The following is a 23766-nucleotide window of genomic DNA, read 5'->3' as shown; positions in this document are numbered from 1 at the left end:
CTGAGCGACTGAACTGAACTGAACTTTTATTACAATGGCAAATTCAGAGAAGTACAAATAAACACAGAAAAGTGGGCCCCCTACCTTAATGTACTCAGTTAATATATTCAGTAACACATGAGGGAGATTAGAAAATGTCAGTTTGGAAAGGTACAAAATGAAACGTGCAAACCTGTCTGCCAAAGGAATGCCATCCTAAAAAAGAAAAAAAAAAGCCCAAATTTACACGTACGGGTATTTCACACACACGGTGATCACACTACACACACTGTAACGCATCTTGCTTTTTTCACATACTGTATTTAGGAATTCTTTGCGCATCCACATTTAAATCTCCTTCATAGCGGAAAAATGGCTGCACAGTATTAAGTGAACTTAACTAGAATTAGCTTTAACTGAACATATTTGCCCAGGCACAGGTCTCAGTATGTGTAAGTCTAGCTCAGACTTTCACAGATTGAGGATTACGAAATCTCTTTAATCCCATAAATCGTAATACCCCAGCTCTACACCTGATTTGAATTTCAGTCCACTTTGCAAACGCAGTCTCACGTGAGTCTCCTCCTCCCAGCCTGAAGTCTTGCTCCGCCTCCCTCGATTTCTCCACCCGCCCCGACCAGCTTCCTAGGAGCCAGGCTGAACAGGAGGGGACGGGGCACAGGCGTCCGAGGGCGCATGCGCGGCCTAGGCAGCGCATGCGTGCTACGCGGCTACTGGCGCGTCCCTTTCCTGGGCTGAGGTGGCCGGCGCCTGTCCAGGGGCGGGACGCCAGGCGCTATGGCCGAGGGCAGCGGGGAAGTAGTCGTAGTGCCCGCGACTGGGGCTGCCAACGGCCTCAATAATGGGGCCGGCGGGACCTCGGCGCAGACCAGCAACCCGCTGTCGCGGAAACTGCGTAAGATCCTGGACACCCGGCTGGACAACGACAAGGTGAGCGGGGCTGGAGGGGCCGAGGGTCGCGCATCCCTGGGAGCCGGAGTCGGGGGGTGGTCGTCTGTCCGGCGACCTCGCGCTTGTCCCTTGTCTTCGCCTCGAGGTGGGCACCCAAGGCCCGCGGGACCCCTCAGGCTGCGTTGCCGACGTGGGGCAGGTGAGAAGGGGGAAGCCGAGGAGACCCAGGAAAAACGAAGTTTCCAGGGTGTACCTCTATTTATTTAAAACGGTTCCTCGAAGATTCTGGGTCTGGACGGCAAACGGTGGAAGAGGGGTTCTCCCTGACCCCGACAGGTGTTGATCGTGCCTTAACGGCATAAAGAAAAAAAATGTAGAAGTGAGAGTTTTATAGGTAAATGTGTAGACACCTGACAGTAAGGTATCGATAAGAATTTGTGTGTAAAAGATAACATTATACTATGATGAGTTAGAAAGATGGTCCACATTATACTATGACTAAGAAAGGTGGTCTTTAGGACCACCACTTATTAGATATAACCAGCAAACTGGTGCATTCTGGTTTAAGTCCCTTAACTTCTCTAAGCTGATGTTAAATCTCTTAATTGGGAATACCGCAAGTTACTTTCTCAGGGTTGTTGCGAGGGTTCAATGAGAGAAACCAGGTGAAATGGTCAGCACAGCGCTGCAGGAGTTGTTTCTTGTTAATTCTCAATAAATGTTAATTTTATACAGTTTATTAAGGGTTTAAAGTGTCTGTTATTGACATGAATCTTCTCTTTTAATACAGCTGCTCTGGTAAATTAACATTATTTCTTTTTTACTCATGAGAAAAATAAGGTATGGAGAGAGGGTCTCTGGGTTAAGACATATATCTAGTAACTGGAGAGCTGTCCTTTGCCCCCTAGTCTGTGCTATTTTGTTCATTTAGCGTTTACTGACCACTCATTTAGCCTCGACTCCAGGACGTATCAAGGCTGTGTTCCAAAAAAAGAAATAGCTTTATTTTATCTATTTTTTGCCATAAATATTTATAGCTATTTTTTCTGTCTCTTAAATATTAAACTGAATTTAAATAGCCTTACAGTTTTTTTCATTCCAGCCATTTTAAAAAATTGAAGTATAGTTGATTTGCAATATAGTGTTAGTTTTAGGTGAGCAACCAAATGTGTTCAGTGTTTTTATGATAACGTAATCAAAACATGGAAAGTCCAGCCTGTTTGAACATGTATTAGTTCAGGTGTAGGAATTTCTGTCTGTAGGATTTAGGGTGTTATTGGACACAATGGGCTTGGTCCTCTGCCCTCTCTACCCATGTTCTCTCTGTTAAAGACCTCTTTTAGTCTCATAGCTTTTTAAATAGTAAAAAGCATGATGATGCTCTAATTTCTAACCCTGTTCCTGACATCTCTACCAAGCTCCAGTTGTCTACGTGACACCTCCAGTTGGCTACCTGATCCATATCACACAGATAGCATGGCCAGAATTCTTGATTTTCCTCCAAACTGGTTCTCTTCCCCTGTTAGTAAAGAACATCACCATTTACCCTTCATGCAAGAAGCATATAAGTGTTTTTTTTATTCCTGTTGTTTTCTTTTCCCGCACATCTCACATCCAATTCATTACAAATCCTATAGGCTCAATCTTGAAAAATATATTCTAATTTTTTTTGGATTATCTCTTTTTTTATCTGCTTAAACCATCTTGGACTAAGCCACTGGCCACTGTCAAATCTTGCTTGAATTATTTTGGTTCAGAAGTCATCTCAGAGAGGCCTTCCTCTCTTAAGTCTAAGTTCGGCTCCCAGTTATTCAGTTCCCAGCCTAGAAACTACCGTTAGTTCTTATTTTTTAGATAAGCCTTCCAGAGTTGGTTTATGCAGGTGCCAGTAAATATGCATGTACTGTACATAGTCCTTTTTTTTTTTTAACACTTGTTTTCACTTACTTATATCTTGAAGCTCACGCTATGTAAGTACATACAGAATTTCCACTTCTTTTCAATGGCTGCATCACAGTCTCTTTAACCAAGCCTTTTTAGAGGAACATTAAGGTTCTTTCTAATCTTTGCAATTTCAAACAATCCTGCAATGAATAACCTTGTATATATGTCACGATGCACAAGTAAATATGTCCTTACTGTGTTTCAGAAATAAGTTTGCTGTTCAGTACTGTGAAGGTCTTCCGGTATTTTTTGGATTGTGTAATGGAAATAAATTCTTGGGAAATGATTTCAGTAAGTTTTTGCTTAAGATTAGAAAAACATTTGAAAATTGGTCCCAATAATATTCTTTTATTATCAATTATGTAGGACATGTTGGAAGCTCTTAAGGCACTGTCAACCTTTTTTGTTGAAAACAGTTTGCGGACTCGAAGAAATTTACGTGGAGATATCGAACGCAGAAGTTTAGCCATCAATGAAGAGTTTGTAAGCATTTTCAAGGAAGTGAAAGAAGTATGTAAACTCTTTTCATTTAGCATTTATTGAGCGCTTACTGTATGCTTGGCTTTGTGCTAAGTTTTTTTATGAATAGAGTTGATACGCTTGCTATTTGTGTACCATGTTCAAATAAAAAATTTAACTATTAACAATTCCTTCAGCAGCATCATTCTTTGGATTGGTGTGATTTCTAAATCCATAACCTCCACAAATGCTGCGTCTTAGAATGTTGAAATATTTGCTCTGGGAAATTCTTTTACAAATTTTAGCATTTTAAACAGAAACAAAAAACCATTTCTCTGAGTGATTTTCCAGTAGAAATAGTCTCTTGTTGAATACATCTCCCTTGGATAACTATTTTTCCACTGGAGATTAATAGGGACCGAGTAACCTTATTGCATCTTAAATTATGAAATTTTCAGATTAATTGCAATCAGTTACTTCAGCTAATAAATAATTATTCATTATATTTGAGTGAGCAGTCTACTCACCATAGGGTGAAAATGAATTTTATTTATTATGTTATAAATTACATTAAATTAGAGTAATATTACATAGTTAATATTTCTATGGGAGTTGTATGGAAGTGTCATACATGGTACCAGTGAGTGCTTAATAAACACAAGGCTATTTTTTTTTTTTAAGATTTATTGTTTATTTGTTTGTGGCTGCGCTGGGTCTTCATGCTTCACGTGGGCTTTCTCTAGTTGCGATGGGTAGGAGCTACTCTGCATTGCAGTGTACAGGTTCTAGGTGCTCAGGCTTCAGTAGTTGTGGTGCATGAGATTAGTTGTTCTGCTGCATGTGGGATCTTCCCAGACCAGGGATTGAACCCCGTTTCCCCTGCACTGGCAGGCAGATTCTTAACCATAGACCACCAGGCAAGTCCAATGTAGACTGTTTTTAACTGTGCAGTAGGATTTCATTGGCTGAAGTCTAATAATCTGAAAGGTTAAAAGGGAAGTTTGGTAGTGTTCATAAAACTAGGGAGAGATAGTAGTGATGAGCACATCTAAAGTGTACTCTTTAAACACCATTTCCCACTGAAAAGAAGTACCAAAGCGAGGAAGCCATAAAAGACCACTGGGAAGTGTGAAAAGGACTATGGAGCTAAGTTAAGGGGTTTCCACTGGTCAAAGATAGGATGATTTGAGGATCAGTAAAAATGACTGCAGTGGACTGAAGCTCGTCAAGCATATTTATGTCCATGAGGGATACTACATTATTTACAAGTCAGATTCATTCAGTGTACTGGAGTGCATGCTTCGTCCCTCAGTCGTGTCCAACTCTTTGCAGCCCATGGACTGTAGCCCGCCAGGCTCCTCTGTCCATGGGATTTTCCAAGCAAGAATACTGGAATGGGTTGCCATTTGTTAAAGTAAATATTAGAAATAAGTTTTTCTTGACCTAGTTGGCTAATAATATAGTGCTAGTCTCATTAGATTATACAGTGAGATTTAAGGAAATAGATTAGTTTGCCTATTTGTACCTGTTTGCTGTTGCTGATATTAATTGCTATTTTGAAATCATTCTTTTATTCACTTCAAAGCTGTTTAGGATAAACAGTAAAGGTCAGAAATAGAACTATTACTTATGATTCTATTACACAAAAATAACCTGTCAGTATTTTATTGTGTGGCCCTTCAGGACTTTTCCTGTGTTCTTCTGCACACATATATGTGTATTTTTTCTGAAACAAACAAACAAACAAACATGGGGAGGTGTTGTATGTGTTTTATGAGCCCTTTTTTAGCCTTATGTAGACATTTTTCCATAATCACACACACACAGATACTGTCATTGTTAATGGATGCACAGGTTTCCGTTGTGTGGTTGGAAATGGTTCACACTTGCCATTTGTTTTAGGCAACTCTGTGTTGATCATCTCTTACATATATTGTTGCACATTTATTTGATTAATTTCTTAGGATAAATTCTTAGTATGAGAATGTGAATAAACACGTATTCATATTCTTAAAAATTTTCCATTTTCCTATTGTCAGACCCTTTCTAAAAAGAAATATGCTAGTTTTTTAAAATATCTTTTCATATTCTAGACGTTATTCTTTTTAACCATTTTCAGTCTTAAATACAGAATCTTTTGTCATGCTTTGGTAAAAGAATATCATGGAACAAAAGTAAAGATTTGGCTAAGATAAGAGAAATTTCTTTAACTATACCTAATGCTTTAACTATACCTAATGCTTTAACTATATCTAATGTTACTTTTTTCCTTTTCAGGAACTTGAAAGCATACATGAAGATGTTCAAGCAATGAGCAGCTGTTGTCAAGATATGACAAGTCGCCTACAGGTCCGGTATAATGACTGCATTGTAGCCTAGTTCCTGATAAGACAGTAAACTTTCAGAAATTGCTAGTTAAGTCCACAGAATGTGTGGATATCTGATACATCATGCCCTGTAGTAAGTTTGAATGTAAATTTTTAAAAATTATAACTCCTCGTGTTTCTTCAGTGATGGTTTGCTAATATTGTGTAGTTAACTCCAGAAACCTTTGTATTTTGATCTTGCCAGTATAGAGATAACTGTGTGAAGTTTTGATAAACTTTTGAATTCCATAATATTCCACAAATGCAGCACAAATAAATTCCTTAGTAGAAAGCCTTAGGAATACTTTCAGACTAAAGCTATGCCCAGTGAAGACCCAGCTTAATTATGATTTATACTCACTCTAAAAAATATCTCAGGAAAATGTCTCTAAGTGTAGGGCCGTTTATTAAAGCTGTCTAAACCCCTAGTTTGGCTGCAGAGTTAGCATTGATCTACATACTTCTGATTCACTTTATGCCTTTATGTCTCTACCTGTCTCCAACCACTGACTTGTTTCTCCTCTCGTTACTGACTGCCTTATTTTATAGGATTGCCCAGTTCAGGCCACTGAGAGAGAATCTCATTGGCTACACTTGTTGTTTGTTTCAGTTCACCTTATAAATGTTTTCCTAGTCTTTGAAATACCTTTTCATCAAGTTTTCATTCCTGATCCTTTCAGCTCTGGTTCAGGGGAGAGAGGATTGCTTAGTATGACTTAGTATGACTTGGTCAGGAACAGCACTCTGTCTTGTAGATGGGGCTATCTCTAATCTTCACTAGAACCCTCTATGAGGGGTATTTTTTGTATATTGAGTTATCATTGACTTAGCTTACAACTTCATTCAGAGATTCCCTGGTAGCTCAGCACAGCCATAACTGAAGCCATGTTTTCCATCCTTCAACTGGCCCTGCCAGTGCCTCTGTTTCACTAAAAAGCATCAGGAACTGTTAAATTCCATCATGGTGACACCTTTTTCTTTCTTGTAAGCCTTATGTATGTAGTATTATGTGTGTATTGAGAATTCTGAGTTCTTCTTTTTTAACATTTATTTATTTTTCTTTAGAGGATAATTACAATATTGTGTTGTTTTCTGCCTGAGTCAGTTCTTAAATGTAGTATGTGAGCCTTAAAACATCTGTTTCAATTTTTTGGGCCTTTTTTATATCTTTGTGTTCTGGAGTGTAATCTCATTTGCTGTTGAACTCCAGTAATTGGCAATGTTAGTTTTCTGAAGTATAATAGAATTGAAATGTGCTAATATTAGATATGTTTATAATTTTAGGCAGCAAAGGAACAGACTCAGGATTTAATAGTAAAAACCACTAAGCTTCAAGCTGAAAGGTAAGCTTTTCTTTATATAATCAATTCTTCATTAATTTGGAGATAATTCAAAAACTATAAATAACTTCAAAGCAGAGATAAAATAATCAAAAAAGTGATTCAAAAATGATACAAAATATGAGGTTTTAAGCTATTATCCAAGAGTAAAACAAATACAAACAGTGTTTAGGAACATTGATAGCTGGGACTGAGATTATACCTTTTTGGAAGTGATGATGTGTTGTTCGTTTGCTGTATAATTCAAAACAAGCAGTAGATTTTTAAATTTTTTAGTAATTGTATTATGTTTTTTCACAATTGCCTTTCATTTTTAACTTAATGATTATGTACGCTGCTGCTGTCAAGGTACAGAACTGCTCTGCCACCACACGTCTCTTTCCCATTGGTGCATGGACCATGATGAGGAAAATTGCACACTATGCTGAAGAGATGGTTGGGTTCACAGAGCAGTCAACTCTAAGGAAAAGCAGGTGTTGAATTTCTGTATTCAGAACTAAGCATGTGCCTTGAGCATCAGATTAGAATGTTTTTAGTATCACAACACATCTTTTGAAAGTTTCCTTGCAGTTAGAGACCCACCTGTGAATTTTTCTCTTATGTTTTTGTTGGCTGACGTGAGAACAAGTGTGGATTCAATTGAAAATTATGTCTAAAACCAAGAGAGAAACATCACCAATCCTGTATACAAAGTTTATTCAAACCCTTTCTGCTGCTGCTGCTAAGTCGCTTCAGTCGTGTCCCACTCTGTGCAACCCCATACATGGCAGCCCACCAGGCTCCCCGTCCCTGGGATTCTCCAGGCAAGAACACTGGAGTGGGTTGCCATTTCCTTTTCCAATGCATGAAAGTGAAAAGTGAAAGTGAAGTCGCTCAGTCGCGTCCGACTCTTTGCGACCCCATGGACTGCAGCCCACCCGGCTCCTCCGTCCATGGGATTTTCCAGGCAAGAGTACTGAAGTGGGGTGCCATTGCCTTCTCCTGGCCTGAGTTAAATCTTTGTCTTGCCATCTTTAGTATGTAGTACAATCTCCTGTAACTAATTGTTGGTTTGATTGAGTCTCTTATCTACAAAGCTGAGCTCCTTGAGAAGTGACAGCCTCTTATTCTCTTTTTATGTCTCAGTGCAAAACACATTGTAGATTCAGTAAGTGATTTTGAGTGAATAAATATGAACTTTGTTTTTTAATATTGGTGAAATCACTATTTATTATGTATTTTTTTGGTCTCTTGGAAAGGCCCATCAGCCAGATTTCTCTCTGGTGAATGTTAATGTTTTTCTTTGAGGTGTAGTATGTTATAGTGGAAAGGATGTAGACCTTGAAGAGCTGAATTCTAATCTAAATCTTAGGTAAGAGCTTGTTAGATTTTTAATCTTACATGAGTTCTTTGTTAACTCCCTCAGGCTCAGTTATCACATGTGAAAAAAAGGAATAATAAGCTACATTGCAGGGTTGTTGTGATGAATAAGTGATTTATATTGAGTGCTGAACACACTGCCTGACTTACCTCAAGGAGTACTACCCTCCATATCCCTCTCCGCTTTTTAGACAGAGATGTGTAGTCCATCTTGTTTCTTCATTGGCTTTGGCAACTAGAAACAGAAGCTATTCTGTACTTAATTAGATAGTTTTCCTCAGCTGTGTTGTTTATGTTCTCATTCTTTCTTATTTTTTAATAGGTTTTATTTTGATTGTGTTATTTGCTATAAACCTATATCTTAGGTTTTGATATTATAGCTTACATAAAAATATAAAAGCAATTTATTTTGTCAGAACATATGTGATACATATTCTTTTATTGCCCTATAAAAGGTTAGGAGAAGGCAAGAAAAAATCACTTTTTTCTGCTTCTCCTTTCATTTACATGTGTGAAACTTGAAGAAAATTACAGTTAGATTAACTTGAACACCTAGATACAGCTATTGTTAACAATGTGGTGTATTTTCTCTCAGTTAGTATGTGTGCATACTGAATTAACAGCTGACCCTTGAACAACACAGGTTTGAACTGCACAGGTCCGCTTATATATGTGTTTTTTTTTTTTTTGTAGTCCTACACAGTCCACAGTGGGTTGGAGCTTCTACTCCAGAGGGCTGGATGTAATATATGCAGATTTTCCTCTGTACAGGGTAGGGTAGGAGTCCCCAACCCACACATTATTCAAGGGTCAACTGTGCTAGATTCAGTTAAAACATAATGAAAAAGTAAACTAAAGAGATTAATTTTCCTTTGTGCCTGGTAAATTGACTGTGAAGATAGATCCAAAAGAAACTCCCAGAAGATTTTCATTGAAATGGTTAATTTGTATAGTCTCAAGGAATTTTATGAGGTGTTATCATTAATTTAAATCCAGTATGATAATGATTTGAGCTTCTAAAAGTATAAAACAAAACATGTTAAGGTAACTTGTAGATATCAGTACTTAATAAGATAATTAAGGACATAGGTTTTTTAAATCTGTATAGATTTAAGTAGGTGATTTACATTGTCATTTGAGAAAAATAGAGCATTACTGCCACCTGGAGGACTTTTTCTTTTTAGCTCTTGTCATTCGGCAGGAGCAGTTGACATTGTGAACTTAAACCTGGAAACCCAAGAGTCCAAACAAAACAAAGATGACATGCGTTGTTCTGTCTGTTCAGATACTGTTTGTTCAGTTTCATTTGAATATTTTGAAATTGGAGAATATTACTTCCCTGTGAACACTATTAACGAAACACTTTAATTTTATTTGTATATCTTCAAATCTAAAATCTAGAAGGCAGGAATGTTGAATTTCTGCTCATGTGGTTTGTATTCCTGACTTGCCTTTCGATTGTGACGCAGCTCAGTCCTGCAGGTCCCTGCAGGTTGAATTGCAGACTCAAGTGTGCTTTTTCCTAATGGTCAGCTAGTCTAAGTTGGCTGCATTCAGGTAATATAATTTGAAAAGATGTTTTTTGTTTGTTATGATAGTGTGCAGAAAAAGTGGCTAAGACAAAAGAGAGGAGTGATTTTTTTTTTTTTTTGGATTAATGAAGAATTACAAGATGAGTTCTTGGCTTCAATTTCTAACCTAAAGTAAATAATAGGCTTGATTTTTGATTTGTTGTGTACTTCATGGACCAGCTTCAAAGGCTTAAAACTTTTTAGTGACTGAGAAGAAATTAATTGGCTTATGTCTCTCTCACAACTTTGTTACCATAAGGTGAACTATTCACATACATATAAGTGGCTAAGGATTTGTATTGCCTGTACCATTCATGAACTTATTTCCCCTTTTGCATAAAGGTTAGTTCATCATTTTACTGTGGCCTCTTACTGTGCCCTCTGCAGAGGTAGGACAATATCAGCTAATTGATCACCTACGTGCTTGATGAGCTGCTAGTATTTGAGGCAGAAATGAGGCTTCTGAAGATACTGAGACAGTTTCACGTCTTTGTCTTAAAAGTTATGAGAGAAGCAACTTGTTTTAAAGCTATGTAAAATGCATAATGTGCTTGATTTTCTGTTCCCTTTTTAAAAATATTACAGTCAAAGGTTAGAAATAAGAGCACAAGTGGCAGATGCCTTCTTATCCAAGTTCCAGCTGACTTCTGACGAAATGAGTCTTCTCCGAGGTACAAGGGAAGGACCCATCACTGAGGTATTTTTGCTTTCTGTTGAAATCACTTAAAGCATAGCAGTTACAGATGTTAAAGAGAAATCACTCTTTTCTAAGGCTTTATTTTACCACCTAAATTTTTTTTTTATTTAAAAATGTTTTTAAGCTTAGCAATTTAAGGTACAGATTTTAAATTATCTTATTTTTTTTTAAACAGTACGTGTACTTCTTTTTTGTTTTTTAGGAGTCAGAGTACAATAGGGCTTATAAGGAAAGCCTACATCTCCTCATCACGTATTCCACTCCTTTCCATCTCTAAGTCCTTTGGCAACCATTTTCAATCTTGTTAATTGCTTCTTTTGTAGATTCTATATTCTGGACCTTTGGTGAAAAGGAGTATGCTTTGGATATCCATGTTAACTATTTGCTATGGATGAGCTACCATGGACTAAGTAATTAGCCTCTCTCTCCACGGCTCCTTTCCCTCCACACATACATGTTCTCTTTTCTTCTGCCTCACAGTGCAGTTATATGGCATGTTCTGTTTACACTGCAGTGATGTTGCAGTGATTACATGTTCTTTCTCTCACAACTTTTGGTCTTTCCTGAGATTAGAAACTTCTTACCTTGTCATCTGATTCTTTTCTGAACCCATGCCATTCTTTCTAAAACTTCAAAATGCTAAACAACAAGGAAAAGTATCATTTCTCTTTTTTCCCTCTTGAAAATACTCAGTTTTTCTTGAGAAGAATCCTTCAGTGTCCTAACTGGGAGGAACTGCAAACCTGTGCCTGGGGTCTGAGGGCAGGAAGAGTTCCTGAGGGGGCCCAGGGAGGGGGGCTTACTGAGTGACTCTTGATAGATGTCACCGTTATCTTACTGCCTGGGCTGGGATGGAACCCATCCCTTGAGTGTAGGGTGTTAAGTAGGTGAGAGAATTGTAGGTGCCTTACCTATTGGTATTTATTGCCCTTATAGTTTGAGGAACTTGGCGCATTTTAAATATGTGACATCGCACCTTCCCTCCCCCCGCCTCAGCAGAAATAATCAACAGTATTAGGGATTTTAAAACATTAAAAAAGTTTTTTATTCATCAAAGAAAAATAACTCATCAACTGCTTTTCATGGTTGGAACACTATTGGTGGCTATCTGGAAACTAAGGCTCCAGTACCTTTTTCGAGAGGGAAGAAAAGCTGGGAGTTCAGCGTCAGTCAGCTCATGTATGTTTATACATTCAGCTTTGCATTCTGCTCCTGGATGAGGGGCAAGAAAGGGTTATATGGTAGACACATAAACCATCATCTCCTGTGGTGATGAAGCCATGCTGGGCTTTCTGTGTCTTAGATACGTAATACATAGCATGTTTTCCTTTGTTATAATCTTCAGGTTTACATTACTCTTTCACAAAACTGTATACGTCTTGAAGACAGAGATTTTGTCTTTATAAACTTTTAATCTCCACATCTTAGTACACTGTTTGGCACATACGTTTTAAAATGTGAATAATGGGCTTCCCTGGTGGCTTAGCTCATAAAGAATTCACCTGCAATGTGGGAGACCTGGGTTCGATCCCTGGGTTGAGAAGATCCCCTGGAGAAAGGAAAGGCTACCCACTCCAGTATTCTGGCCTGGAGAATTTCATGGACTCTGTAGTCCATGAGGTCGCAAAGATTCTGGGGGATGCGACTGAGCAACTTTCACTTCACTAAATATCTATCATACATTTTACAAAAATTTAGAGAAAGTTGAGATCAGTATAAGAAGGCTTCATTAGAGTAGGTAGAATAATTTCTTTGTTATGATATTTCAATTTAGAGCAATATAGTTTTACCTGAAAACATGGAAACTTTAAAGTTACATTCTTAATTTTAAAGGATTTTTTCAAGGCACTGGGAAGAGTAAAACAGATTCATAATGATGTTAAAGTTCTCTTGCGTACAAACCAACAAACAGCGGGGTGAGTAGCCTTTTCAATTCATGACTGTATTGCCACTTGTGTTTCCAAAATTTTAAAGATTTTCTAGATTCTTAAAGTGTATGGCATTATGTGAAATAGAAGTTTAATCTTTATGTGTCTTTGGATAAACAGGAAGTTATACCCTGGTGTTTAGCATAAAACAGCAGTTGAGTATCTAAGTGATGGTATTAAAACTTGGCAAAGTTTATTTAATTATTAAAAAATTACTAAAAAAATTATTCCACAAAATGATAAAAAGTTAATAAGCTATAACCAAATCATTCTGTAATTAAAATAATTAGATTCTTAGATTTAGCTATTGGCTAAAACTTTTAAATAAATTATAATCGTTAATTTTTTTAGTTTAGAAATTATGGAGCAAATGGCCTTGCTTCAAGAAACATCTTACGAAAGACTTTACCGGTGGGCTCAAAGTAAGTGGTCTCTTTGATGCAGTCTAGATTCATGAATGCTTGATTTTATTTCACTTAGTATTTATTTGATAGCATATTTTGATTTTAGTAATAAAAAAATTTGAACATACTGTCTTTGTGTTTGCCTCATAAGTATCTACTATAATTCAGTACTATATATAATTAAGGATGGAAATGAAAAAATAATAAGGTCAGTATCTGTGCCCCAGATTATCTTAAGGTTGATTAGACATCCCTTGTTGTTAATGTAATCGTTAGGGTGAATTAATTTTCTGTTGCTGCTGTAACAAATTTATTTCAATCTTAATGGCTTAAAACAAAAGTTTATCATTTTATAGTTCTGTAGTCAGAAGTCACCATGCTAAAATGAGAAGATGTGCATTCATTTCTGGAGGCTCTAGGGAATAATCTGTTGGCTTGCTCATTCACTTTTTTGGCATGACTTAGTTCTTTGAGTCGGAGGACTGAGCTGTGAGTTTCCTTGGCTACTATCACAGGGTTTTCCTGCTTCTAGAGGCCGCCTGCATTGGCTTGTGGCCCCTTGCTCCATCTTTGAAGCCAGCAATGGGTAGATGGAGTCGCTTTCTCACTTTGAATCTCTCCTGCCTCTTCTTCCATCTCATATCTCTGACTTTTCTGCTAGCCTCTTCCACTTTTAAGACATAGATGATTACCTTGGACCCACTTAATGATCTGGGAAAATGTCCCTATTTAAGGTCATCTCACATGCTAGTAAAGTAATGCTTAAAATTCTCCAAGCCAGGCTTCAGCAATATGTGAACCGTGAAATTCCAGATGTTCAAGCTGGTTTTAGAAAAGGCCGAGGAACCAGAGATCAAATTGCCAACATCTGCTGGATCATCGAAAAAGTAAGAGAGTTCCAGAAAAACATCTATTTCTGCTTTATTGACTATGCCAAAGCCTTTGTCTATGTGGATCACAATAAACTGTGGAAAATTCTGAAAGAGATGGGCATACCAGACCACCTGACCTGCCTCTTGAGAAACCTGTATGCAGGTCAGGAAGCAACAGTTAGAGCTGGACGTGGAACAACAAACTGGTTCCAAATAGGAAAAGGAGTACGTCAAGGCTGTATATTGTCAGCCTGCTTATTTAACTTCTATGCAGAGTACATCATGAGAAACGCTGGGCTGGAGGAAGCACAAGCTGGAATCAAGATTGCTGGGAGAAATATCAATAACCTCAGATATGCAGATGACACCACCCTTATGGCAGAAAGTGAAGAAGAACTAAAGAGCCTCTTGATGAAAGTGAAAGAGGAGAGTGAAAAAGTAGGCTTAAAGCTCAACATTCAGAAAATGAAGATCATGGCATCCAGTCCCATCACTTCATGGGAAATAGATGGGGAAACAGTGGACACAGTGGCTGACTTTATTTTTCTGGGCTCCAGAATCACTACAGATGGTGATTGCAGCCATGAAATTAAGACACTTACTTCTTGGAAGGAAAGTTATGACCAACCTAGATTCCATATTGAAAAGCAGAGACATTACTTTGCCAATAAAGGTCTGTCTAGTCAAGACTATGGTTTTTCCAGTGGTCATGTATGGATGTGAGAGTTGGACTATAAAGAAAGCTGAGCACCTAAGAATTGATGCTTTTGAACTGTCGTGTTAGAGAAGACTTGAGAGTCCCTTGGACTGCAAGGAAATCCAATCAGTCCATCCTAAAGGAGATCAGTCCTGGGTGTTCATTGGAGGGACTGATGTTGAAGCTGAAACTCCAATACTTTGCCCACCTGATGTGAAGAGCTGACTCATTTGAAAAGACCCCGATGCTGGGAAAGATTGAGGGCAGGATGAGAAGGGGATGACAGAGGATGAGATGGTTGGATGGCATCACCGACTCAATGGACATGGGTTTGGATGGACTCCGGGAGTTGGTGATGGACAGGGAGGCCTGGCGTGCTGCGGTTTATGGGGTCACAAAGAGACATGACTGAGCGACTGAACTGAACTGAAAGTCCATCCCCTTAATTCCATCTTCAAAGCCCCTTTTGCTTCATAAAATAGCATATTCACAGGTTTCAGTGATTAGGGCTCTTGGGAAGACCATTATTTCGCCTACCACAAGTGGTTTATGTATTTAGTTTTAAAATGTTTCAATAGTGTGTTAGTAGAATTACCTGTTAAAAACAAAGGAACATGAGGTCTTCACCTAGCAAAGGTTGGGAATTTCTGAACATGTCCTGTTTTTTGAACAGAGTAGACATTTAATCAGTATTTTGTAGACAGAATAATCAATATAATTTTACTAGTATGTATTAGTTACCCATATAAACATTCTAGCAAACTGCTTGAAGATTGCCGCTGGGGTAAAGAACTGGTGATGAATAGTTAGTATTCCCTTCCCTTCTTGACATTGCTGTGTGTATAGCAGTTATTGGGAGAAGGCAATGACACCCCACTCCAGTACTCTTGCCTGGAAAATCCCATGAATGGAGGAGCCTGGTGGGCTGCAGTCCATGGAGTCGCTAAGAGTAGGACATGACTGAGCGACTTCACTTTCACTTTTCACTTTCATGCATTGGAGAAGGCAATGGCAACCCACTCCAGTGTTCTTGCCTGGAGAATCCCAGGGACGGCAGAGCTTGGTGGCTGCCGTCTATGGGGGTCGCACAGAGTTGGACACGACTGAAGCGACTTAGCAGCAGCAGCAGCAGCAGCAACAGCAACAGCAACATAGCTGTTATTTAGTGCATATTTGTTCATTGATTGGTTTCTTCAGAACTCTGGTTTCTTATAATAATAAAATATGTTGTATACCTCATAGCAGATGTGGTATATTGAAGTTAAATAGATATTTAAGCTTGAATGTTTAGTTTAGCAGCATTAACTAGTTTTTTATTGGTATGTTCTCTAGGCTTTTCCAAGCATTTTTTAAATGTGGTATTTAGACTCTGGTTGTACAATGGACATAATAAGGGCCTAATTGTATTTTAACCAGTGTTACAATGTTAACCCTTTTTCAGGTGAATGCAGAACACTGACACAAGAATCATGTGACATATCTCCAGTGCTAACTCAGGCAATGGAAGCCCTGCAGGACAGACCTGTCTTATATAAGTGAGTGACTTTTTCCTAATTAATAAAAAAGCAAATCTACTTTTTCTTTGGTAATTTATGTTGACTTTCAGTGTTAATCAAATTTATATACAATAGTTTGAGCAGTATAATAATGTACAGTGATATTTTTATCTCACCTGGGTACCACTGGAGCATCTGCCTAATTGCATATTCCATGCTATAGAATGCAACACAGATATGAAAACCAAGATGTCCCAATATCTAGACTGCCTCTTATTTATGCAGAGGTTAAGGTCTTTCCCGCATTCTGCCATCTCGTTAATTACCTTGGAATTGTATGTAACTAAAACTTCTGTATTAACACTGCCCTGAAAGGGTGGAGGTCAAATAGACTAATAAATAATAATTACCCAGAGATGAGAAAAGAAGATTTAAAATTAGAATTCCATTAGTAGGATTCCAGAAAAGAAAGAGTTCAGGTTTTTAATCCTGTAAGTTATGGCAGCCAGGTGCTATGTGATAATGCTTTGGATAAGAACTTCATGCATTATTTACTTATATTTTTTTTATTTTTCTGTGTTTTAGTTTTCTTTTACTTTTCAAGTCCTTTTTTTGTCTTCAGTCTTTAAACTTTTTAGTTTGTGTTGGGGTATAGCCAATTAACAATACTGTGTTAGTTTCAGGTGAACAGGAAAGGGACTCAGCCATACATACACATGTATCCATTCTCCCCTAGGCCTCCCTCTCATCCAGGTTTGCATGTAAAATTGAGTAGAGTTCCATGTGCTGTACAGTAGGTCCTTGTTGGTTATCCATTTTGAATATAGCAACGAGTATATGACCTTCTCAAACTCCCTAACTACCCCTTCCCCCTCATCAACCATAAGTTCATTTTCTAAGTCTGTGCCTCTTTCTGTTTTGTAAGTGAGTTCATCTGTTCTCATTTCTTTTTAGATTCCACATATAAAGGTTGTCACACGCTATTTCCCCTTCTCTGTCTGATTACGTCACTCATATGGCACTCTCTAGGTCCAGCCATGTTGCTGCAAATGGCGTGATTTCTTTCTTTTAATGGCTGAATAATAGTCCATTGTAGATATGTACCACATCTTTTTTATCCATTCCTTCAAATCCTTTTTCATTTTTAATGTCTGGAATAGTATGAAAATGGGAAGACCAAGTAGGGAGTTAAAATTTGGGAAACAGAAAGCCAGAGAACTCATGCATTCAGTCCTGCTCTGAGTCATGTCTTTTATCTGCTTCTATATTTTTAGAAGATTTCCTTCTTACTCTGTTTTCTGATTAGAACATTACTTGTCCTGTGATAAGATTTTAGAACACAAATGCTGGGACTTGACAGATACATAAAATAATCACACCCCAGTGTTACTTACTGAGTACTCACTATATGTTAAGCACAGTTCTAAGTGTGAAAGGCTTACCATCAATAAAACATCACCTTCAACTTGCTTTACTTTATGGAACCAGACGTAAACAAATCCACTTTAGCGTATACATTAAGTGCTTTTCTAAAAGTCAAGTCTCAAATGCTTTGTGGCTCAAGTAGTCTGTGGTGGGCAAAGGGGTGTACATTAGTGAAAGTTTCTTCCGGGAAGTAGGTATAAAATGAGTTCTGAAGGTTGATAAGCATTTTCCAAGATGAAAAGGGAGGAGAGAACATCCCAGATTTAGGGAACAGCAGGTGCTAGTGCATGGGTTGAGGAGGAACATGTACCTCTAGGGACTCGCAGAAGCTGGTTGCTGGGTTAGTAGCAGGAGCTGGATCACAATAGATCTGCATGTTATACGGTTTCCTGGGATAAGCTGATGCTCATTATTGACCATCGGCTCAGTGGATCTTAGCGTCTTTGAAATTTCTTTCCCAGTTTTTTCACTGTAAGGTATTGGTGTTTGGTTATGATTATAGTACCTGAAACATTTGGTGCTTGTTTAATAATGTGTAACAGTATCCACGGATTCATATTTGTTCACAAGGTTAATTGTTTTTTAAAAAGGCCTTCAGGTATTTTGGGCCTCTGAAAAGGTCAGCTGACTTCTACCATATAAATGTATTTTTTCTAAGTTTTGATTCTTGATCGACACTTGGAAAGGAGCAGTATTGCATAATAGTTTAAATGGTGGGCTCTGAGTTAGACTGGGTGTTTTTTTTTTTTTTAGATTTTTTGATGAACCCACATACCTTTATAGGCTTCGGTTTTCTTGAGCTGTGAAATGAGGATGAAAATAGTGCTTGTCGTGCTGGGTTGCTGTGAAGATTAAAATTGGAATGTTCCCATAAGGTGTTGAGCATCATGCTTCACTCATCACAAAGTACTGGCTATTATTTTTATTTTGAAAGCAGATAAAGTGGAAAATTTTCAGCTAAAGAGAAGTGTATTTAAGGCCTACCTGACAGCAAGGCAAAATGCTTGAGAGACAATAGAACTGAAATAGGCAAAGAAGATGTATCTTCACAGGAAACACAGGGGATGGGGGCCATAGTGCAGTGTGGATGGTTAAACACTTGGATGTTGAGTGCAGAAGGAAGCTTTTAGTGCCAGTTAAGTACCATAAGATGAACACTGAAAAAGAGAAATTTAGCCTTTCATCTTAAGTAATCACCTCTTTCAAAGTGGTGGTTTCTTAAAATTTAGGGAAAAACTTTATAATGTATTATGTTAACCACCAGATGGCACTATATGAACTTGATTTAAATAAAGTAGAGAAGCTACCCAAACATTATTGGGTCTCAAATGTATAGGTATCACATTTAAGAAAATGTCAGTTATTGAAGTCTTTGGGGAAAATTGCCGTACTCAGATTTTGTTAGGTCTTATATAACTGGAATGCTAATGCATTATTAACTTTTAATACATCAATTACAGAAGTGTTTTCAAAAAGAAATTTATTCCAAGTAGAAATGGACAAATTCATGTTGTCTTCTTTACTGGTAAACCTTCAGCATGTCAGTTATTAAGGATATAGTAATATATACAATGCTGATTTTTTTTTATTCTTTATTTGTTGTATTTCTTAGAAAGGCTTTTACGTTATTCTTCTATCTTTTAATTTTTTTGGACAAATTTTTTTCATTTTATTTGCTTTTTGACCAGAATTTTTCCTTTTCTACTATGGATAAACATAAAAACTGGGGATTTTGATTTTTTTTATTTTAACTAGAGGCATTTTAGAATATTTACATAATTTTGACATTCACTTTTATAAAGCTACATTTTCAGTTTTTGACCTTTGTTGGAAAAGAATCTCTTTTTGGTCAAGGAAATTTTCTTTTGTCTCTGGGAAAAGAGATTTCATGTCTTCGGATATCACTGAAGGTTCATTTTAGCTCATGCTCTTCTTGCTTCAAATTATATCTATTGCAGGAAAATTTAACATTAATGTTAATGTTTATTTATATTTTACAGTAAAAAGGTTAGATTCTGGTGTTTGTCAGACTTTTAAAATTGCCCCTCCCCGCATTTAAAATGCCAGTGGATTCAGTGGTTTCTGATATAACCTGTGGCCACAGTGAGTAGTCCTAGAAACAGAAGTTACATTGTTTCTGTTTATTATGCAGTCATTTGGGTCCCCAGGGGAAGATTAGGTTTACATATTTAAAAAGTTTGTGAATTTTGTGCTGTCATAAATCTGATCACAAGTCACTTCATAGAACTGATGGTCTTTAAAGGAAGGCATTCTGTACCCTAAGCATTTATATTTTTAAGAGCATGAGGGAAGAAATAGAAATAAGCACCTTGGTTCTAATTTGTTAAAAAAAAAACAGAGTGAATGTAAAGCAACTGTGCACTTTTGCAAAACTTAGCTTGATAACTGCATTTTCATCTTGACGTATTGCTGGTATGTCACTGCATGGAATTTCAAAACCATTTCCTTTTAACTAAAACCAAAAACCACACACAACCATGATCTGGTTACTGGTACATATGAATGCTCAGAGTCCTAACAATTTATTGCTATTGATTGCTTTACTACACTTTTATTTAAAAATATGCCCCCTTTCTAGCTTTCTTCTGTTAAAAAAAAAAGTGGGTTTTTCATGAAATCAATAGCATATTAAAGAAAGCAGTGTAGCCTGAGAAATTCTTTTGAAAACTTTGGTGAAATTTTTGTAATTTTTCTTTATAGTAGGGTAATGAAATAATTCTCAACATTTAGTAGAGTACTGTTCAGAGATGTAAAAGTTCATGGATCTAGAATCTGCTGACATAGGACTACGAAAAAATAGTTTGTCTTCCTGTGTACCTTTAAAACAGAACTTTGAGTTGGGCGACAGTGGCGACAGAGAGAAACAAAGGCTGATTCTAGTCAAGGAAACAGGGACTCTTGGTAGCTTTAAGCCATCCTATCATTTGACCCCAAATGGTCTGATCGTCCAGTTCAAAATCTTTTTTCCCTAAAAATTTCCTTAGCCTTGAAAGTCTTCTCTCCTGCCCCACCAACTGTAATTGATAACTTGTAAATATATGTAAAAGAAAGTATTTGCTCTTAAGGCATAGCTGGTCAGTAAATTCAAGTAGCATGTAATATGTTTAACATTGGAGTCAAAATAAGCTTTTAAATACGAATAGTATATTTTGGTGGTATTTGGTATAATTTGGACAAATTTTGTTGGTATTGTAGTAATATACATGAGAGTTTTTTTAGTGTAGCAGGAAAAGTCTTATATTTTGGATTACAGAGTTCTAACTGTAACCAGCCTCTGAGAACCATATACTAGGCCGCCTGTGTGCAGTGGAGTGTCATGTTTTGGACGAGGGGTGGGACAGGACAACCTGTAGAGTTCAGGGTTTCCAGCTTGTCTCGAATTTTACTTTTATCAAATCCCCTGCTCTATCCTTTATTGCCACAACCTCTGTTACTGATTGTAAATCCCTGCATTCCTTCTTAGACATAAAAAGATGCACCTTAGGATTGGATTATCACTATGATAAATTTATTTATTAAATATTTTTTGTTTAAGCAGTATTGCTTGAGAGAATTGTGTAAAAAAAGGTGTTAGATAGCTTATCTGAGAAAGTGCATGAATAGTTTGATATAGCCATTAGGAAGAAAAACAATTGTTTGTTAATAACCTGTCTCTTCTAGGTATACCTTAGATGAGTTTGGAACAGCCAGAAGAAGTACAGTGGTTCGTGGATTCATTGATGCTCTTACAAGAGGGGGCCCAGGAGGTACCCCTAGACCCATTGAAATGCACTCCCATGACCCTTTGAGGTATAAGAGCAGACAGTATTGGGGTATTCAGTGTTTTTCTAAGGGAAATTTTCACCAACATTTAGTTTTTCCATTAGATACGTAGGAGATATGTTGGCTTGGCTCCATCAAGCTACTGCTTCTGAGAAAGAACACCTCGAAGCTCTTCTGAAGCATGTAACTGCACAAGGTGGGTCAGCCGGCGGCTCCTGCTCGTCTGAGAGGTAGCACATCACACAGGATGTCTCTGTTTCTGTTCTCGCTGCTGTTTTTCGTGGAGATAAACTCTTTACCTGAGGTGGTTCAGTAAGCGGCCTAATTAGTCTTCCTTTCTCTAGTTTCCCTTTTCCGGTGAATTCCTCTCCATCACTTTAACTGATAACATTTTTATACTGGACCTTTGGGGCCTTCCCTAGTGAGCCAGGACCCCTCTGCTCCGCTTTCAAGGTGCCTCTGGAGTGCCTGGTGTACGTTGTCTCAGATCTTGTACAGCACTATCCTCTAAAGGCAAAAGGGGATGTTGTCTCTGTGTTGTCTGCAAGCACACAGACTCAGTGACTTTTCTTAAGGTCATGAAGCTCCTACTTCTTTCTTTTCTATTAATACTACTCAGCCCCTTTTTTCATTCTCATGCGACTGTTTCACAATTTTTTGAATAATTGCCTATGTACTGAATGTACTTAAAATTTTTGTCATAATTTCAAAGAAGAAAAATGATTATTTTTGAGTTGCTAACATCTGTTTGCAGAATTTCCAGTCTTTTTAGTTGTGACTATCTTGAGATGCCTGTGATAGACGGGGTTAGTGGATAATTAAGATGTTCTGGTTTTGATAGGAAGGGAAGGGACGTGTTGCGGGGGGTGTCACTTGCCTGTCTTGCATGGCGTGGCCCCACACCATGCTGGTTCATCAGGTCATCTTCCAGGAGAGGCCGGTGTGCAAAGGGGTGCAGGACTCAAGCTCCTCATTGATGCTGAGACTAGATTCAGCATCTGTGATAGACTGGCACACAGTCTGCACTGTTTAAAGTTGTTTTCTGTTATCCTCATAACCCAATTTAAAAGAATGTATTTCTTAAAAGCTGTTAGTAAAGTATACATGAGAGGCTGCCTTAAGAGGCAGGAAGAAAATAATTGGAGTTAGAAATAGGTTCTTCCGTGGGAATGGCATGAATTCTTCTAAACTTCAGTTTCTCCATCTGTGAAAATGAAGGTGGTTACAAGCTATACATGTCCAAGTACACGGTACAGCCCTTGGGAAGTGGTCAGTAGTTAGTAAATGTCAGTTTTTCCATTAAATTGTAAGGTGTGTTTTCCATCTTATACCTGCAGTTTGTGTGCTTAGTACATCTGCCTAGAATAAGGAGTTTGTGGAACAGATCCTAATACATCTACTCATCACCTCCTTCAGTTAATTAATTTCACAATCTTTTTTCATTAATCAGCAGTCAAATGAATTGATAAAGCTTTAGGTTCAGATATTAATATAGTTAGTAATATCCTAAAAGATATTGAACTTAATAAAATACCATTAATGATTATTTTAAATGTTTATCATTAATCACAGATATTAGTGATTGTTGCTTTTTTTGTACTTCTGTGAAACAGTGCTATATGAAAAAAATTTCAGTTATGTTATAATTAACCGTAGGTGTTGAAGAAAATATTCAAGAAGTTGTTGGCCATATCACTGAGGGTGTGTGCAGACCTCTAAAGGTAAAATACTTTGATATATTATATAAAATATTTTATATATGTTATATGGTTAAATTATTGCCTTATTTGGAGTTTAAATAGCCACTTGAGCTGTAATTTTGTCAAATTAACACATTAATGTCAGATAATAAAACTTATTTTAAAATAATCATTGCCAATTTTCTATGCAAGGTTTTTGTATACTATTACATGTATTTATAATGTAAAATATTTTAGCAGATCATGTTCATTGGTATTACGACATACTCCAAAATCTAAATGCTTTCAAAAGTGTTTATTGAACATCTCCTACATATGTATTATTCTTCTGAGTGCTGCAGAGATGTAAAGGGACTAGAAAATACAATATCTGTGTTTAGAATCTAATTAGAAAATAAGAAGATATAATGTTTTCTGCAGCTTAAGCATAGATGTAGTGTAATATGTAAGTAAGCACATTCAGTGTAGTTTAAATTGTATTTGTTAGTTAGGGAATGTGAAGTAAGGGAAAGATTAGTGAAGGATGGATTTTAATTAGAAAGATTCCCGGTAGTTAATCTTGAGCATTTCAAGTTAATTTTGAACTAGAGCTGAGATACTGCCCTGGTAGTAGTATAATTAGACAAATATGTTGGAGCCAACTCAAGATCCATCCGCTTTCCTGTTCTCTAATTAATATTAAAAGAAACTTGGTTTAGTTGTTTAAAGGTAAAACTTTTTTCATTTTTTTCCCCTTACTATTGGTTCATAGAGCAGTACCTTTTTACTGATAATTTTAGGCATGTAATTTTAGTTCAGTTTATTGCTGAACTAAATTCCATTATATGCTGGTTA

At 37.2% G+C, this 23766-nt stretch overlaps 1 protein-coding gene across 1 annotated transcript in view; it reads left to right on the top strand.

Moving 5' to 3' along the window:
* Window positions 1-731: 731 nt before the first annotated feature.
* Window positions 732-23766, top strand: part of COG6 (component of oligomeric golgi complex 6) — a 54561-nt gene continuing 31526 nt past the window's right edge. The window contains 11 exon segments of the mRNA NM_001035069.2: window positions 732-930; window positions 3202-3345; window positions 5572-5643; window positions 6945-7003; window positions 10516-10627; window positions 12461-12543; window positions 12907-12977; window positions 15970-16063; window positions 21131-21259; window positions 21337-21428; window positions 22889-22953. Of these exon segments, the coding sequence (NP_001030241.1) occupies window positions 778-930; window positions 3202-3345; window positions 5572-5643; window positions 6945-7003; window positions 10516-10627; window positions 12461-12543; window positions 12907-12977; window positions 15970-16063; window positions 21131-21259; window positions 21337-21428; window positions 22889-22953 (1074 nt within the window). The 5' untranslated portion in view covers window positions 732-777.

This window comes from Bos taurus, chromosome 12 (genome assembly GCF_002263795.3).
Source record: "Bos taurus isolate L1 Dominette 01449 registration number 42190680 breed Hereford chromosome 12, ARS-UCD2.0, whole genome shotgun sequence".
NCBI lineage: Eukaryota > Metazoa > Chordata > Mammalia > Artiodactyla > Bovidae > Bos > Bos taurus.
This window is presented reverse-complemented; position numbering and strand designations above follow the sequence as displayed.